This window comes from Macrosteles quadrilineatus, unplaced genomic scaffold, assembly GCF_028750875.1.
Source record: "Macrosteles quadrilineatus isolate MER2022 unplaced genomic scaffold, UCM_ALF_1.0 Scaffold_9__3_contigs__length_116548681, whole genome shotgun sequence".
Lineage (NCBI taxonomy): Eukaryota > Metazoa > Arthropoda > Insecta > Hemiptera > Cicadellidae > Macrosteles > Macrosteles quadrilineatus.
Window position 1 is genome coordinate 51,104,910 of NW_026542602.1, and position 18,234 is coordinate 51,123,143.

Below are 18,234 nucleotides of genomic sequence, written 5' to 3' on the forward strand. Positions count from 1 at the left end.
TTCTACTTGTACCATATTTTATAATGTGTACCATAATGTTACCAGTTTGATACTTGTACCATAATGTTACCATAAGCTATGTTCATGTTGGCAATATGTGAAATCAGGTGATGTTCCAAATAAAGGAGCTCATGGCTATTACCATGACGTCACACACTTTTTCCGACGCAGCCTAAATTCCGTCTCCTCACATCAGCATACACCATGTCCTAGTCCGGTAAACACCACGTACCCTTTGCGGCCCTCTGAGCAGTTAAAATGTAACTTCTATTAGTTATTTACAGGAACACCTACCCCTAACTCCCGTACCACAGTACATTACTAATATTTTAAGGATAAATGTTATTTCATAACTCATAACAAAAGTATCTACCAAAATTATGAAAAAGTTATTAACCGATTATCTGTTTATAATTCTCACAGTAAGGTTGGGTTCAGTGATTCAAGTATATTGACAATAACAAATGTGTTAACAACAAAAGTGCCCATCAATAATGTGATATCTGGAATGTCTCATGGTAACTATATATCTCAGTAAATATAGTCCTCGCCTGGTAATCAAAAGGTCACTGGTTCGATCCTGAGAAAAGTGAGTAGCTTTTTGATGGTTTGAAACTGGACCCAGCTGTCCTTTATCATTGGGCTTTTAATAAATGATCCTGACTAATGAAACAGCTGATCTTAGTCAGTAACAAAGTTACACAGATCATTCCACAACATTATACACTCATCTTTCACTCATATTTGGGTTGAAATACGCACCTAGGTGGTGTCCCTATCTCAATTGAGGATAATGATAATGATATTAATAATGATAACTAATAAATTTTGTCAATTGTAATTAACAAAGTTTTGTGAAAGAAAGATAACCTCTTTATTATTTATATTTTAGGGAAATTTCAATAAAAATATGCCAAATAATCCCTAAAATATTCATTTACAAAAGAACTGTACCCTACAAGACAGTAATATACATAAGATGGTAAATGGTGATTTATTTCAATTGGACACTTTAATCGTCACCGACTTTAGTAAGTGAATCAACTTGATTTCCCCGATTTTAAAGGACACAGCTCAATATCCCTGTACGGTAATTAAATTTATTTTTTGTCTAAGTCACAATTCCTCCATCACCAATCACCATGTAAGCCTGCTTATCCTATCCTTTCTCACACCTATTCTCAGGCAATTAGCCCTTTCTCTCCAAACCCAATCACCATGTAAGTAAGGAATTTGAGGCTTCCTTAGAGATTTTAAAATTGCAAATAAAGCATCACTTGTTGAAACTCCTTCTAATCATTCTAACATCTGTCAGAAATTAAGAGAATCCTATCCAAGTTCATAGGGTTAACTAATTCCATCAAAATCATGAAAGAATAATTTTGAAAAAAACCAAGTGTGTTTAAAAAGAGTATTTGTATATCTGTTTACTTACGACAGTTATCCTCGTCCCTCCAATTGACCACTGACTTCTCCCCTTTCTGCAGACAATCACGTACGAACATGCTGATGGATCTGCAGCCACAAGTTTGCTGCTCTGTATCTTTACAGCTGCAAAAGTCCCAGCGGCAGGCTTCGTAGTACTGTCTGGTGGGCAAAATCTGCAACATCAGTAGGTACTCGTAACGTGAGCAGAGTGGTATTTTTTCAAACAAGAGAAAAATTTTGACGCACAAGAATATCCTCATGAGTCAATTTTATTGAGTTTAAACCCAATTTGTACACAAATTGCACATGTATTTTGTCTACAGTCTTTACTTCATGGCAACTAAAAATTATAACATTATAAAAACTAAACACTGATATTAGTCTGTTTTACAACTGAGCTGCATTGTTGAGGCAATGGGATAAACAAGTCACTGCCAACGTTTTTGAGTTTTGACTCGGTAATTTGCAGGAACTTTGGCTTTCTCAAACAATAACTATAATTCATTAATTTAATTGATCTCTTGATTAGTTGATTGTCTGTCCTTTTTGTATATCCTACTTGCCGAACCTTCAAGCTGGGTTATATAGGTACTTTTGAACCTTTAACCATATAAAACTATGTTTGGCATATGCTAATGATGAATAAATAAAATAAATAATATACAACTGAGCAAGGTTCACCTTTCTGCAAGCGTCGAAGCGTTTGTCCACCATAAGCCTGTTGCAGAACTGATGAGCGCTCTGTTGAGAAGCTGAATCTAAACACGCGTCTTCCTCCACTGGAATTGTGCATCTTTCTGTAACATTCACATTCACTTGTTTACTTGCATTTATTAACCCTTTCAACTTTTAGGAGCGAGCTGGTTTTTGGTCCAAAAGGTTCCAGGTTCAAATCCCGCCAATTACCCGCCAGTGTGGTTGGTGCACTAAATTTAATTTACAATCATTTTGGTATTTGAAAAAAATATTTTGAGATGGTAAATAACTCTTCAGTGGCTGTTTGAAATTAACAAAATTAACAATGCTCTTATGGCGGGCAAATCTAAGATGGTCGTTAGCCTCCACTGGACTCCCTTATTATATGTAAAATATACAAAACTACAAAGAAAGTTTCTGATTTTACAATTCACTAGATATTTAAATTACAATCAGTCAATCACTTTGGTATTTGAAAAAATGTTTTTGGATGATAATTAACCCCTTAACAGCTGTTTGAAATAATCCAAGATGGCAGCTAGCCTCCAAGGACTCTTAACGACACACACCTTGGTGTAAATTTTAAGCTGAAAATGAATACAAGAAGGGTGTAGAATGCGATGTGTAGCTTTGTTACTGACTAAGATCAGCTGTTTCTTTAATCAAGACTATTTAAAAGCCAAGATTAAGAAAAACTGGGTTCAATTTCAAACCTTAAAAAACTACAGGACCTAAACAGCAACCTTCTAACAACCACTTAGTCACCCAGGTAAATTAATGCTGAAAAATTAAACCAATCATTCTGTCCTTCCCTATATTTATTCCCAATTTTCCCAATTGTTAAGTAGTAACAAACATTGCATCGATCCAAATACATTGTTGGTATGATATGGTGTAGTAGTAAGTATAATCTACATACCATTTATCTATCATGTACTGTAATTTGTTAGAGCTGATAACAGTTGTAATCTTATCTCCAGGTTCAGTCAAAACCAGGATAATCCATTACGAGTTAGTTGCACAGTTCAACATGGATTCAGATATAGTCTCAAACCCGTCATCCCTTTATTATATTTATGGTGAAGAAGAACAAAACATTTACGAAACAATCGGGAAGTCTAACAAATCGGTTGTTGTGTACGATGAAGTGTTTTCAGAGGAAAGAAGAAGCACATTGGACAAACCACTTTATGTTATTAAAGGTCCCGGTCTACCAGCGTTCAACAACAACCTGATTCTCGCAGGAAAAAATACAAAGATAAAATGTTATAGTGGATATATGAAACCTTCTAAGCATAAGATTATAGTTTCCACAGTGTTAACGTTGCTTCTGGTGACTGTGTTGGTAGCTAGAGAAAACATCAGTAATACACCTACCAGTGTTAACACCATCACAACCACACAAATCACATCAATCGACCCAGATTGGATAACCGCAACTACATCTCCAAAATCCAGCTCATCTGACCCATCCAACGTTACATGTACGAAATTGGATTACGCTAAAAAAGATTGGTACATCCCACATCCCAATCCTAAGTACAATTGTGACAATTTGTCTACGATCGAGAAGGTTAAAATTCAAACTCTTCAGGGGAAAAATCAAAACTGTGACAAAAAGCCTGGTTGTGGTAAATTAATCAAGGCTTACAAGGACTTTGCCAAGGAATCGGCCTGTTACAACTTTTATATTGACGGTGATGGGAATGTTTATCAAGGCAGGGACTGGGATTGCCCTGTCAACTCTGGAGAGCTCTGGGTAGCAGTGATGGCCAAACAATGTGATTCAGCCTCACCGCTTTGTGACAAACTGTTGAAACATTTCAACAACGAGATACTGAGCTACGGAAGGAAATGTGACTATGTCTCCAACTACTTGGACGTGGACTACAAGAGTGAAAAGGATTTTCCGTAGTAAAAGTGAGATAATGTGTTTTTGATTCTTGAAACAAATTAACTGAACTAAGTCATCCACAAGAGGATTCTTTGAATTTTTCCTCTCGTTAAATCTTCATGTTGAGAAACTCGTGATCAGAATTTGCTTATGTAAGTGAAAACTCATCATCTACGGATCATATTTCATCTAAGGTTGTGTGTAAAATGTGTTAAAATTTTTTTCCAAGACAAGAACTATATGTTTGCCATGTTTTAAACTCGCTGCTGTAGAAGATGACGATGCCTCTTGAACCTAGGGACAAAATAACTGTCTACAAAATTCTTGTGAGTTATCAAATATATCAGGTATATTAAACTAAACAGTAAATTTTGTAAAAGTTCCTCCAGTAATTTATACTTCCTTCGCGTAAAGACTATTTACACGAGTTGCGTACACTACAATACCTACGACCGTTTTTTAATTACTAACAAAACAATCACTACTCATAACTTCTGTTATGTTTATTTTTATAACCTCTCATTGCCACTAATAGTGATGCAACGACTCATTGTACCAACCAATGCACCACTCATTAACAATTAAATTAATCTTAACAGCTATTAAGTTGAGTTCGAAGCATTACAATTTTACTTCTTTTCTTTCATTCCTTGAACTATCCTCTCACTTGGTCCGTTACTAGTGGCGTAAAGTAAAAAAACAATGTTGTAAAATAAATAAACCATGCTAAAGTGAATATTTTTAATTCTAAAAACTGAATTGAAAAGGCTACTTCAAAAACGGAAACGGTCGTATGTAAAAGGTATAAAAAAACCAGTCAGTGTAGTGAAGCAATAGGTGATAACATTTTGTGACAGCTGCCAAGTTGTATTAAATCCGTAGACCATGATATTTCAAAGATACTAACCAGAAGTAGAGTCTGATTGCCACTTATTCGCGTAGGCCATCACACTGTCCTCCACAGTCTCAAGGTCGTTGGTTGCGTGTCCGTCCATCCGTCCACAAAGACCACCGGTTCGATTCCAGAGAGCTTCCGAAACTTTCACCTCCACCATGTCCTGCGCACACATGTTCAAATTTAATTTTAATCACTTTTAAAATTTTCAAAATAAGTCACCTAGAAAAACTATTTGGACATATTTTTTTTTTTGTTTATGAGAAGAGCTGGTGATTGTCAGATTATTTTGCAAGGATTATGTAATCATTTCCCTTTGGTTGTCAAGTAGACTGTCTTAATGTTCACTATTTATCATTTTGCCTCCATAGTTTATCATTGCAAACGTGGTACATAAGAGCAAGCAGGGTTGTCAGCTCTATTTGAGAACGAAAAAGGTTTTTTTAGTAAAAGAAAATCTTTGTTAAGTAAAAAAGGATTTTGGTTGGTTTAAACAATATTTAAATTCAAAATTGAACTGTATAGAGAATGTATGCTTTATGTTGAGAAAAGAGAAACTCTAAACAAAAATCAAGTGACAAACCTGTAAATTCCAACGCAGTGACACACCAAGATTCGGCAGTGTTGCCACAACAGAGTAACCAACAATCTCGGTCCTCAGGTCTGCCAACTGACTAGGAGCCGGCCACTGACGCGAGTTGTACCTCACTGTTGGCAGTCCTCCTTCTGAACCCACAAATAGCGGTTAGTAATTATTAAGGTAGTCAAATGAATAGTCTACACACATTTTTACTTACTTTCCTAGTAGCAAAAGCTTAGGAATATTAATTTTTAAGTTACCTTCTTTTGTACTAACCTTCGGTCTATGGAACTAGCTTAGTAATCCGAAAGCTAAACCACACTTGAAAATGTTTTTCTTACCACATTTCTAGCAATTTAAATGAAATATAAATGTTAGAGATTTTTTCAAAATAAATTAAAGGGTAGTTTGAGAATTGTTTAACATAGTTTTGTGAGTCGGTGGCTCAGTCGGTAATGCCACAGCCTTTGAACCCAATGTCTTGGATTCACATCCCTAGTATCCACTACTACAGTAAACTTCATCCCTTGCTTTGCTAAATAAATACGCATAGGCCTCTATGGCCCAATGTAAGATAAAACAGGTTTCCACCCTCTTTTCTCAGTCAAACATTCAAACTCCAATTTATACTGTAACATCTCTACTCGATTCTCCAACATTACCGTCAAGTGCGAGCTGGTAGTTCTTGTCGTTGACGTACACGTTGATGCCGAGGGTACAAGACGTAGCTGAGCAGTTGTGGGCCGTGGTTTGTATCTGGAAGGTGTTGTCCACCACATCACTGGCCAATGTGTAAGTGCAACCACTCTTGAAGCTGTGGCAGATACCAAGCATTACTTATCCAGGAGTCGTTAGTAGTATTTAATTCTATTGACTGTATAGTTTAACGTGATGTTAATGATTAGGTAGAAAATAAATAAATGAGCCAATCTCTTTCTCTTGCCAATACCATGTTGTAGTGCCTTATATGACTTAATTCAGGGAAGTAGGATTAATATTGTGAGATTTTATGGGTAATTATATTACTGTACTTTTAATCAGCTGATTTAACCCTTTCAGTGCTATGAAACGATATATCGTTGTTTTAAAAAAACTCTAAGGGATATAGTTTAAAATGTTTAATATGTGTTTAACAGGTCTAAGGGATATAGAGAGGAAGGTTATTTTAACAAAAAGTAGCAAAACGGCCATTGGTGACCTGCATGTTCATAGGATACACTACCAACCACTTAGCTAAAAGATTCGCCCAATCCGATGATTTCGAGGTGTATGTCTAAACCAAGGATTATGAACACCTCACTATGCCCCAGTGGTTGTAGTATATCGCTACAAACACACAGGTCACCAATTATTTGCCACACAGGACGGGATTCAAACCCGAGCAGACGAATGCCACTGGCCAAGTGACACACGCCCTAGCCTTCTCGGCTATCTGTGCTTGAAGACTGGGGAGTCAAAACCCGGTATTTAAGCTGTCGCCACCGATTGCGAACAGATGGCGCTGCAGATAGTTGTTCAATGCGTTACTAGGAAGCAGCACCAGCTAGTCACGGACTATTTAGATGCAATCTTTTAGTTATATAATATAATTAGTAGTAGTAAATGTGTTCCTGTGACTTTGCTGCAAAACATTAGTTTCCCTAAAATTGCTATATTACAATAACCTCGTCCAACTAAATCAGGGTTAAATTCAATATTACATTGTAAACTATATGTCTTTTGATTTTGTGAGATTTCGGTTTCAAATAATGCTATCAGAACATAAAAATTTATAGGAAAACCAGGAAAATTACAACAAAAACTAAGTTTTATTTGATGTTTACTACAAATACCGGGATTTATCTTTCTTATATATTTTCTTATTGTGTTTATATTCAAAATTAGCCTAATTAATGAAATAGTGACAACATGACAGTTAAAATTCAACAACGGGTAATGGAATTAAAAGGCAAACAAAAAAGTCTTACAAAATATGAATTATTGGCCTAGCACTGAAAGGGTTAAGACAAATGAAAACACTATGAGAGATTTGGGAGCCAATTAAATGAAACACTGAAGGTGGAATTTGTTAAGTTCTAACCAAAGATAAAAACTCATCTAAAGAGTACAGCTGTTAGCACCTCGTAAACACGGCTCCAAATGCTGTAAGTTGACAACTTTTTATGAAAAACAAATTTTTGTTATAAACACTGAAAAACATTGACAAGTTTTTAACATAAACCCGTTGTTCTATGGATTACTGTAATCTTTTGTTGAAACTATTTTTGCTATTCAAACCATTTTTCAAGGAATTGCCACCCAACAAACTAAACATAGGGACCTACACAATCACAACGCCAGATATGCATAAGATTTTACCCTTCAAATCCATAAGCTATCACTTGCAGAAAGAAAACTTTCCTATAAAGGAGCTGCATACTTCAACCTTCTTCCAGAACACCAAGCAAATATAATTCAACCACATTCAAAAACAAACATGCAGACTACTAAACCCTTTTAACGCTAAAAAAAATTCACCCAAACAGAACCTCAAAAAATATTATCTATTTTCGTAACCAACAAACCACCAGTAAATATCCTATGACGCTGTACAGTTCTCAATGAACCTGTAAATAAAGTCTATTGTCTATTGTCTTGTAAGCACATACCTAATGACTCTGCCATCAAAGGTTTTATAGTGATAACCAGCCCAGGAGAAACAAGTGCCAGGAGTGGGTGGTTTAGTCTCCAACACAAACAGATGTTTGACCAGGTCAGAGTAGCCAACTGAGAGGTCCGAGGTCTTGAACTTGCGACCTCGGTGTTTGGTCTTGATATCCATCTCACTGATCATGTGTCCCTTGCCATGAGCAAACAACAGCTCTAGGTTGGAGCTTTCTTGCTCACCACCTAAAAAAATTATGAAAACAATTTTCAAAAATATTTAAAGTCAATTGAATAATAGACTTGACACAATAAGAATAAATGTGCATGATTACAAGGCATTTCTGCCCATGCCATCTTATAACATTGTCCTTTGGATAATGAAGTAGAAACCCAATCTTTATGGACCAGCTCTCGCCTATTTTTAATTAAGAAAAACAGAGTGTGCTACAGCCTAAAATTATATTTTCAACACTTTATACCGAAAGTAGCTATTTTCGATAACAGCTGATATATAAAAAATAGTTGTTACCCAAGCTCTAATTAGAGAGAGGGAAAAACGATCAGCTGATATTCTCTCTGAGGTTATAATATATACATAAGATATAATATATATAAGTTATAGAGGTTAATTTAACATTAAGTGTTACGTGGCTTAATCAAGGAGTTTTGCAAAGCGCACTTGTAATTAAATTTGTAGTGTTATTTAGGGTCGTGTAAACACTCTTCAAATTTTTCGATTCTGTAATTCTGTGAAAAACTAAAGGTTCAAACCAACTAATCAGTGACTCACTGAAGACACACTGAGGCACCGAGGCTGGACTGAAGACGCCTTCACTGTAGAGACAAGAGTACTGAGGGGAGGGGGGAGTGTCAAAGTCCATCCCTCCCGGACAACTGAGACTGCACGAGTACATGCCTCCGCTCTCCGAGCAGTTGTAGTTGCCGTTAAAGTTGAGCTTGCGGAAGTCACAAGCATCCACAGCTGGAAACATTGTTTTATTACATCCACATCTACGGTAAATGTAAATTGATCATTGAGAGGAAATTATATAATTGAATTAAGAATTAATAATGGAAACTAGAGACATAACACAATTTGTCTATGTAGTTGTATATTAGGTAGTTGGCATAGCATCTTATCTAAATTATTAAAGTACTCTAGGGAGAATTCTTCATAATAAATGGTTGAATTTGCCATTGATATGATCTTTCAATGATTTACCAAATTTTGTTGGATAAGTTTCTTTTTCTATTTGGTGCAAATTTTAACTTTCAATTACTTGAATAGGTTGACTTTAAAACAATAACTAAAGGGTTGTATATTTTCCCTCCTGTTTCCCCAGCTTTAAAGTAATCCTAAGAGCTCTTCTTTTTACCTGTAGATGCCCAATGGTTTATGTGAATGCACATGGACAAATGTATATACATTTTTCAAGCCACAACAAAAAGTAATTACGGTTAAAACATGGATTCCAAAAATATTTTAAGAGAATTTTTAGAATTAATTGATTATTTCAGGATTGTGTTAGTAGAGTATTATGGTTTATAGTATTTTATTGTTAAACCAAAGTATAAAACTTAGACTATTTTCTTAATCAATAATTTGTCAAAAATCAGTGTTGGCACTATTAATGAATTATATTATTTTATGACATAAATTAACCACCACAATTTCCAACGATACTTACAGTACTGGCAGTAAGGCCCTCTGAACTGCTGGGGACAATTGCACATGTTGAATGCTAGGCAGCTGCCTCCATTTTGACACTCTGGGATGCATACAGCTGAAAACAACAGAGTAATATTGTAAAACGAAATACAACACAATATTATGAATGTAATGGTAGTGATGAGCTTTCAAAATGCTAGAAAGAGCAGAGGAGAAAATTGGAAATAAATATTTTACACTACTTCCTAATAGGAACAGTAATTAATTGTAACAATGCTACAGCTGATTACTCACGTTTGCAGTCAGGTATAGACAACCAGTCGGGCCGGCCGGGCGTCCAAGTACCTTCTTTGCAGAACACATTGGCAATGCCTGATCCATCTGGAAACTGATGCTTGTCTAGACATGTCACAGTACAGCTCCTGTAGCAGAAGAAGCAACAGTTTGTAACATTTTAACCCTCGGTTAAATATTTTGTATCTTGATGGTTCTAAATAAATTTCTCAGGTTGAATTTTGGTTTGGGTTCTTTCCTCAAGGTGTCAATAAAATTGGGGACTGTACCTGCTACCTTAAATTAAGTATTAAGTTTGAGTAACATATTCCTCCGCCGTGTTGTAATACATGAGGGTGAGGACTTTGCCCTAGACACCACTTAAGTATACCATTGAACATTTCCTCCGTACCTTACTTCTCTCCTTCTCTGTTAATGTCCAGACGTATCGAACACGCTACAAGCTTTAAACTCTACAATTATAATAAATACATGTAAGAAATATATACCAGAGTCTCATTTTGTTCTGATCAATCAGATCCAAAATTGCAACAAAAAAAAAACTAGCAAAAAAGGTTTGCTAGCCTGATTATGCCCATCAGTTTGAATGAAGGATGAATAAAATTAATTTACATTAATGATTTACCAGTACCACTATCATTGCTCTTTGGTTCGTTAAACATTATCTACTCACTCGGAGTTGCAGACTTGTCTGGCGTTGTTGGGGATGGGAGGGAAGCCGAGGCATCGCTTGTGTTCGTACTGACAATACGGACCGGAGAATGACTCGGGACAATCACAAGTGTTAGGTGAGACACACGTTCCTCCATGTTGGCACGGCGGAATACAAGTGGCTACAACAGTGAAGAGTTGGTTGCAGTTATTGGCTAAGAAATAGCATTTGTTTTGGAGAATGCTGGGCATTCTTTGGACAATATCACCATAGTCAAATAGAGTAAATATAGACCCGTCAGCTGTGCTGCGGTTAGCATAAGTTCTGGCGTCCACCGCTAGGTTTGCCGTGTAGTTACGGCGCACACTGCTGCAGCGTCTGCTGGTCGCATACTGCTCCTGCGCTCGTCGCCTGCAGCGTTGTGCGCTGTAACTACACGGCACTCCTAGCGATGGGTGCCGGAACCTTCCTTTGACAGTCTATATTTATTCTATTTGTTCTATTTCAATGATGTACATAGGTCACTGTAGTACTTAGGTAGTAAGTAATTAGGTTTGCTGCTGCAGGAAACGTACCAAAGTGTGTTATTTAGTGAAATGTGTTTGAATTCGTGAGGCTGCACTCGTTACTTGCGTCGTGTCAGATTGTTTTGTGATTTAAGTGTGGACGGCCTAGTGTTTATTAAAATGTTTTTTCAGTTTGTAAATGTTAACGTTATGTTTCCATGTGTGTTTATAGACATAAAATTTGACAAAGAGTTTTATGACCCAAACCGATAATCCTTGGAATAATATACAATCTAAAGACGGACCAAGGTTTCTAACCTATCATTTGTTCGAGGTTAAGGAAGTAACATAGAGCACAAGGGCCTATGTTTTTAGGATATTTTGGGAGGATAGCAGGCTTACTTGAATGGGAAAGAGTCCAAACTCGCACAGGATACAAAAAACTTTACACTATATACACACAAAATTATAATAATTCACTTTCACTGACAGCATTTTCAACTAAGGAAGAGAGAGTTTTCTTTAGGTCCAATATGGCCTAAAGAAACCCATTTCTTCCTTAGTTCAAAATGCTGTCAGTGACAGTGAAATATTCTAATTTTGTGTATATATATTGTAAAGTTTTGTTGTTTCTTGTGCCAGTTTGGACTCTTTCCCATTCAAGTAAGCCTGCTATCCTCACAAAATATCTTAAAAACCTAACATTTATTCGGATCATCAGTCTTGGTGGCAAGAATGTTTAAGTATGTCTATTGAGTTGTCTTACGTTTGCACTGAGGTATCGTGTCGTCTGTTGAGCCTTTTACTCTCCATTTGCCGTTGTCACAGACAAAGTAGATCTGTGTCTCGCCACTGGGGAATGTGTAGCCTCGTTTGCAAGTAGCCTGACATCCGCTGTAACAATCAGTTGATGTAAAGATAATTTTGTCAAATTACAAAAATATGTTTAAAATATAGAATTATAATAACCCAAAAGCTCGTGGAAACATTTTTCTCTTTAAGTTGATATTAGTCTTAACTCAGTTCATATATTTATTTGTTTAAAAAAGATTAATGCAACACAAATCTAAAAATAATCTAAAAATCTCTAAAAATAATCTAATCTAAAAATAGGTTGTCGTCACTGTCAATCCACTGTTTGTTATTTCAGATTTGTTTTGACCAGTGGTGGTTTCAGGACCTTTTTAAAGGGGGACACCCCTAAAGGAAGGAAGGTTGTCCTGGAACTTTCCTCCAGAAATTTTGTTTTTTTTTAAGCACTTTGATGACTTTCTACAACCATTTTTAACGTCTATAACTATGTCCAAGCCCTCCGTTATGTTAGAACAAACAACAATGGATAGACAACAACAGCTTCGTCAACGATTTTATCACAATATTAGTATAAATAAAACAATCTATAATACCAAAAGGTTTTGTTGGTTCTTGGTGGTACTGTATTTAGGCTTGCTTACCTGTAGGATGAACATTTCAAGGCTGAATTCATGGGTGTCACCAGTCTTGTGGAGCAGGATCCTGCAAAATAGGAAACCAGTTTTTTTTTTTTTTTTTTTTTTTTCCTAAGACGCTAGGCACGAACCTGGGATTGTTTTTCACATTACTTCAGGCTAGACCTAGGGGTTGCGGCATTATCACTTGGATAAAATCCATTGGTGACTTGGCGGGGATCGAACCCGGGACCTCAGGGACTGAAGTCCCGCGCTCTAACCACTACGCCAGCTCGCTCCCCAAATAGGAAACCAGTAAGATTAAATTTAGTGTTACACTTTTTTTTATTTAGTAAAAATTTTGTTTATACTATAGTGAATGGGATCATAATATTCCTTTTTTTAAGAATTTTTTTTATATACAGGTTAACTTCATGTTCAAAATATTAACACTGCCAATCTATGAATCCGGTAAAGTTTTGAGTAATATTACCATTATTGGTATTTTCTAAAACTTCCCGGGATTAAGTCAGAGGTTTGGGCAATATTTTAAAATATGTTATAGTGTCTGAGCTATCAATACACAAAATATATAATTAACGTAGGACATAATTGCAATTCAAAAAGAGCTCAAATAACTTTAAGTAAAATTTTAAAACACAATAAAACTTGAACGACATGTTAAAGTGAAACTATGTTCCGAGAACACGCTGGCTACAGGATTTAAAGTTAGAAACTGGTTTATACATATTTCCTAAGAAATAATGAGGCTGTGTGTAATTTGACAGCAAATAATTCCGTTGTTGTACTAAGCAAGCTGTTTTCTCTATAAAGAGGGAATTCGAGGAATGGTAGGTGAAAATGAGGATAGGGCTTCCGCTTCAGCTTATGGTAGGTTTTAGCTCCTGGTTTTTTCAAATTCTATAAATTAAACAATGAAAATGTTGCTTAATGTTTTGTGACAAAACAAATTAAACAATTAAAATACGGTGGTCTACTGCAGTGTGGGGAAATTATATCAGTAACTTTATCACTAACTTGTTGACCACAGATTTGCAAACATTTAGAACAGTTCCTGTCTTATCATAGGATGTGGTGATAAACGCCATTCAAGGATATCTGGCTCAAATTTTAGTATTACAAAACTTGTTTGTTTTTATTGTTATTTTTGAGAGCTAAAAAAATTATAACTTGAAATAGTTCATTTATTTCACACTTTTTTAAATCAAAAACTATTTGGTTTTTGGTACAATCTAACAAAGGGAAAACAAGATTGGATACAATTAGGAATGAAGAATTAAGAAGAGGAATAGATGAAGAAAGTCTGAGAGAAAGAGTAGAGAAATGGAGATTGAGATGGTTCGGCCACTTAAAAAGAATGGAAAATCTTAGAATCCCCAAAACAATAGAGTTGAGGTTCACAACGGAAGAAGACCAAGAGGAAAACTTAGAAGAAGGTGGATTGACGAGGTGAGAGATGTGGAAGCAAGAGGAGTGCAGTGGCAGTACGTGGAGGAAGAGGGATTGTGGAGGGACAGAAGAAGATGGAGAGGCCTAGTGAACTTACTTACCCATAGTGAACTGCTTCATGGATTTCAGTTTTGTCCAGCTCTGCCCAAAAGTACCACTGTGAAAAAAATAGTATATAACTACAAACATTGCTTTGTAAGCTTGATATAAATCTTAGGATATTTCACTAGGAAAGTTGCAGGAGATTGGTAATTCATGTACAGCTGTTCCCAATGGTGTAGTTGTAAATTTTCTAGTGCGGAAACACTTACCATTGTCACGGAAAACTACGGGTCACTTACCAATATTATATAGGTTCTTTGAAAAAAGCACTGCACTGACTTTTCCCTTTACATTATGTTAAAATATACACAATGAGGCAAATCTTAACCAGTTGTCGACACAATTTATTTATTCTAAACCTCAAATCAAACCAACCTTATCGTCAGAAATACATATACATGCACTTCCATCGTAAAATAGTGTAAACAAAATGTAAAATTTTCCCCCATGAGAGGGGGTTAACAAGGATCAGGGAGCTTTTTTGCAGTATATTGAGATCGTAAGGTCAACTCTGAACCAGCCAAGCATAAAGGGCGGTTTTGAACTTATGCCCTTCCAATATTTTAATTTCAGTTCAAAGTTGAAGTATCTAGCTTTACAAATGGAATGTTTTCCAAACAAGAATAGTTAGTTAACTCAACACCTGAGCCAACCACATCCTCGCCGGCAACATTGGTAGAGACTACTGCTGCTTCAGTAGCTTCTCAACAACAAAAAAACTCTTTAGCAAGTCTGAAATTAATTGTGAAATAGCTGTAAGAAATAATTTGATATGGCCAGATTGTAAACAAAATGAAAATATTCTATGGTTGATGCACTTGAACATTGAAGGAGGTTTTATAAGCAAAAAAAATGATTTGGAAATTATCTTGGAAAATTCAAATATTTCTGTACTTTGCTTGAATGAACATTGGATTGAAAAGAATAATATGTTAGTATTAAATAGCATTTCTAACTACAATCTGGCTCATTGTTATTGTAGGGATGCAGGTACTCATGGCGGTTCCTGTATTTTATTAAAAAATAATTTAGAATATATTGTAAGAGATGACTTATGTGTCCTAAACAAAGACTCAGTTTTTGAAGCCTCGTGTATCGAAATTGTAACTCTGGATGTTATCGTAATCTCAATTTATAGGACTCCATATTTTGAAAATTTCAAATCTTTTTTATATAAGATGGAAAGTTTACTTAAAATGTTGTGTTAATCTTCAAAAACCAAAAATATATTTATAGCAGGCGATTTTAATGTAGATGTGTTAGAAGATTGTAGCCTTCCCAAACAAAGGTTAGACTTTATGTCCTTGTTAAAACAGTACGGTTTCATACTCAACTTTACTTCTCCCACAAGAATCACCAAATCTACTAAGTCTTGCATTGACAATGTCTTAACACATAAAATGAAGTCACAAAACTCAGTTTTAACAATGAATATGGAGTTAGGTCTTTCTGACCATAGGGCAATATTTATAAATATTTGTAGTATTTCTGATACCGATAACAAACAAAACAAAAAATTCAAAAGTAAAAAACGGCTATTCTCTGAGAACAATATTAACAAGTTTGTAGGTAAATTGAGAGTGACCACATGGAATGTAAATGCCAAAAACTGCTTTGATGAAAACTGTGTAAATTTTTTCCAAAATTTTCAAAACATATTTGAGGAGGCTTTCCCTCTCAAGTTTTACAATAACAAAGTTCGACATAAAAAAAAGCCATGGGTTACTAAAGGTATTAGAATATCTAGCTTAAGGAAACGAGAGTTGAGTCAACTAGCTAAAACATCTAATGATGTTGATTTTATTAATTATGTTAAAAAGTATAAGGTAATTTTCAAGCAAATATGTAATAGATCAAAAAAATTGTGTAATGCTAAATTCATTAGAGAATCTGAAAACAAGAGTAAGGCTGCTTGGTCCGTAATCAAATCTGAACTGGGTCTGGTTAAGGCAGATTATGATTTCCCCGACATTAAGGTAAACAATAAAACACTCAGCAATGCTAACGATATTGCAGAATTTTTCAATACAAAATTTGTTAATATCTCAAAAGAAATCGGGTTATCTCCTTCTGAATGTGAGGCATTAAGGCTTACACAAAATTCAATTGCAGATTCTCAATATCAAAAGTTTGATTTTCAAACAATAAATAAGACAGATGTAATTAAAGTTATTAAATCTTTCAGTAATAAAAGATCAGCAGGCTGGGATGAAATTCCTCTTGACATTATAAAAACTGTTTCCAATTCTATAGCTGAACCTCTTTCAATTATCATAAACCAATCTTTTCAAACCAATATTTTCCCAAATCATTTAAAATTTGCAGAGCTTAAACCTCTTTTTAAAAAGGGAGAAAAACATAACCCAGACAATTACAGACCAATTTCACTCCTGCCTACATTCTCCAAGGTGTTTGAAAAGATTGCTTGTAACCAAATCACAAATTTTATGGAAGCTTTTAAATTAATATATTTTCTGAAAAACAGTTTGGTTTTCGAAAAGGCCTTGGCACAACGAATGCTTTAGCTGAGTTCATCGATGAGGTGACATGGGCCGTGGATGGGTCGCAGAGCACAATGAGTGTGTTCTGTGACTTGTCCAAGGCATTTGATTGTGTTAACCACAACCTTCTTCTGAAGAAATTAGCATTATATAAATTTTCTACTAAATCGATATCTTGGCTTGGATCCTACTTAAATGCTCGCTTCCAAAGGACAAAAATAACTAAAAATAAACAAGAAATAAAATCTAATTGGGAGGAAATTAAAGTCGGGGTGCCTCAAGGATCCATTCTGGGGCCACTTCTGTTTCTTATATACATAAATGATTTACCTAAAAATGTTTCCAATAGTCTTATTCTGTACGCAGATGACACTACTGCAGTTGTCAAATCAAAAAATTATGAGGAATTAGTTGTCAAAGTTACTGAGTGTCTTGATGAGCTAGGGAACTGGTTTGATAAAAATGGATTGAAAATGAATCAAGATAAAACTCAATTGGTTAGATTTTTTACACCCCAAAATAGACAAAATGTAAATGCTTTCACACAGCTTTCAATTGATGAAAAGGTTAAATTTTTAGGCCTGTACATTGACAAGCATTTGGCGTGGGATAGGTGTGTTGAATATGTTTTGGGCAAACTCAACTCAGCTTGTTTCCAAATTTTATGTTTAAGGGATACAATAGACTTAAAAACTTCAGTGATGATGTATTACGCTTATTTTTACTCCATACTTCAATATGGTATTGAATTTTGGGGCTACTCAACAGATATAAATAGAATTTTCAAAGTCCAAAAAAGGTTTTTGCGAATCATAACTTTTTCACCATGGAAAGCTTCATGTAAACCAATTTATAAACAGTTAAATATAATGACGGTTCCAAATTGGATTATTTATAAAACCTTGCTAACTGTACAATCCAACTACCCTCAATTTTGCAGCGGAAACTTTGAGCATTCGTATAATACGAGATTCAAAAATAATTTTCAGTATCCTAGACACAATCTCAAACTTGTTGAAAAAACACCTTCCTACATGGGGAAAAAATTTTTAATAAATTAGACCCAAAATTAAAAATATTAATAAATACTAATTCTTTTAAAAGCAGCCTTGCCAACTTTTTACTAGGTAAAACTTATTACAGCATTAATGAATTTTTAATGGACAGCTTGATTCTTCAATTATTTTAATCTTTAACTTTCCACTTAATCTCCTTTTATTGTAATTTTATTTCTATTCTAAGACATTTTGATGGTTTGTAATTATTAGATTAATCTTTAATTCTAGCTATTCATATTTATATTTACTATTTAATGTTATTATTACATAATTTGACAATGTCACCTGTTTTTTAGCTATGCTATGTAAAAAAATGTTATGTGACAATAAAGAAATATTTATTTATTTATTTATTTAGTTTTCAACCGACTTCCCCACTACCAACAAAAGGAGGAGGTTCTCAATTTGTTTGTGGC

At 35.0% G+C, this 18,234-nt stretch overlaps 1 protein-coding gene across 1 annotated transcript in view; it reads right to left on the reverse strand.

Moving 5' to 3' along the window:
- The window catches only part of LOC129003431 (hemocytin), an 87,688-nt gene that overhangs the window by 65,289 nt on the left and 4,165 nt on the right, over nt 1–18,234 (reverse strand). The window contains exons 4-16 of the mRNA XM_054431724.1: nt 14,259–14,314; nt 12,715–12,775; nt 12,027–12,154; nt 10,776–10,935; nt 10,103–10,230; nt 9,828–9,923; nt 8,930–9,121; nt 8,142–8,382; nt 6,156–6,307; nt 5,497–5,639; nt 4,926–5,076; nt 2,110–2,225; nt 1,436–1,601 (exon numbers count right to left, since the gene is read on the reverse strand). Of these exons, the coding sequence (XP_054287699.1) occupies nt 1,436–1,601; nt 2,110–2,225; nt 4,926–5,076; nt 5,497–5,639; nt 6,156–6,307; nt 8,142–8,382; nt 8,930–9,121; nt 9,828–9,923; nt 10,103–10,230; nt 10,776–10,935; nt 12,027–12,154; nt 12,715–12,775; nt 14,259–14,314 (1,790 nt within the window). The remainder of the gene's footprint in view (nt 1–1,435; nt 1,602–2,109; nt 2,226–4,925; nt 5,077–5,496; nt 5,640–6,155; nt 6,308–8,141; nt 8,383–8,929; nt 9,122–9,827; nt 9,924–10,102; nt 10,231–10,775; nt 10,936–12,026; nt 12,155–12,714; nt 12,776–14,258; nt 14,315–18,234) is intronic.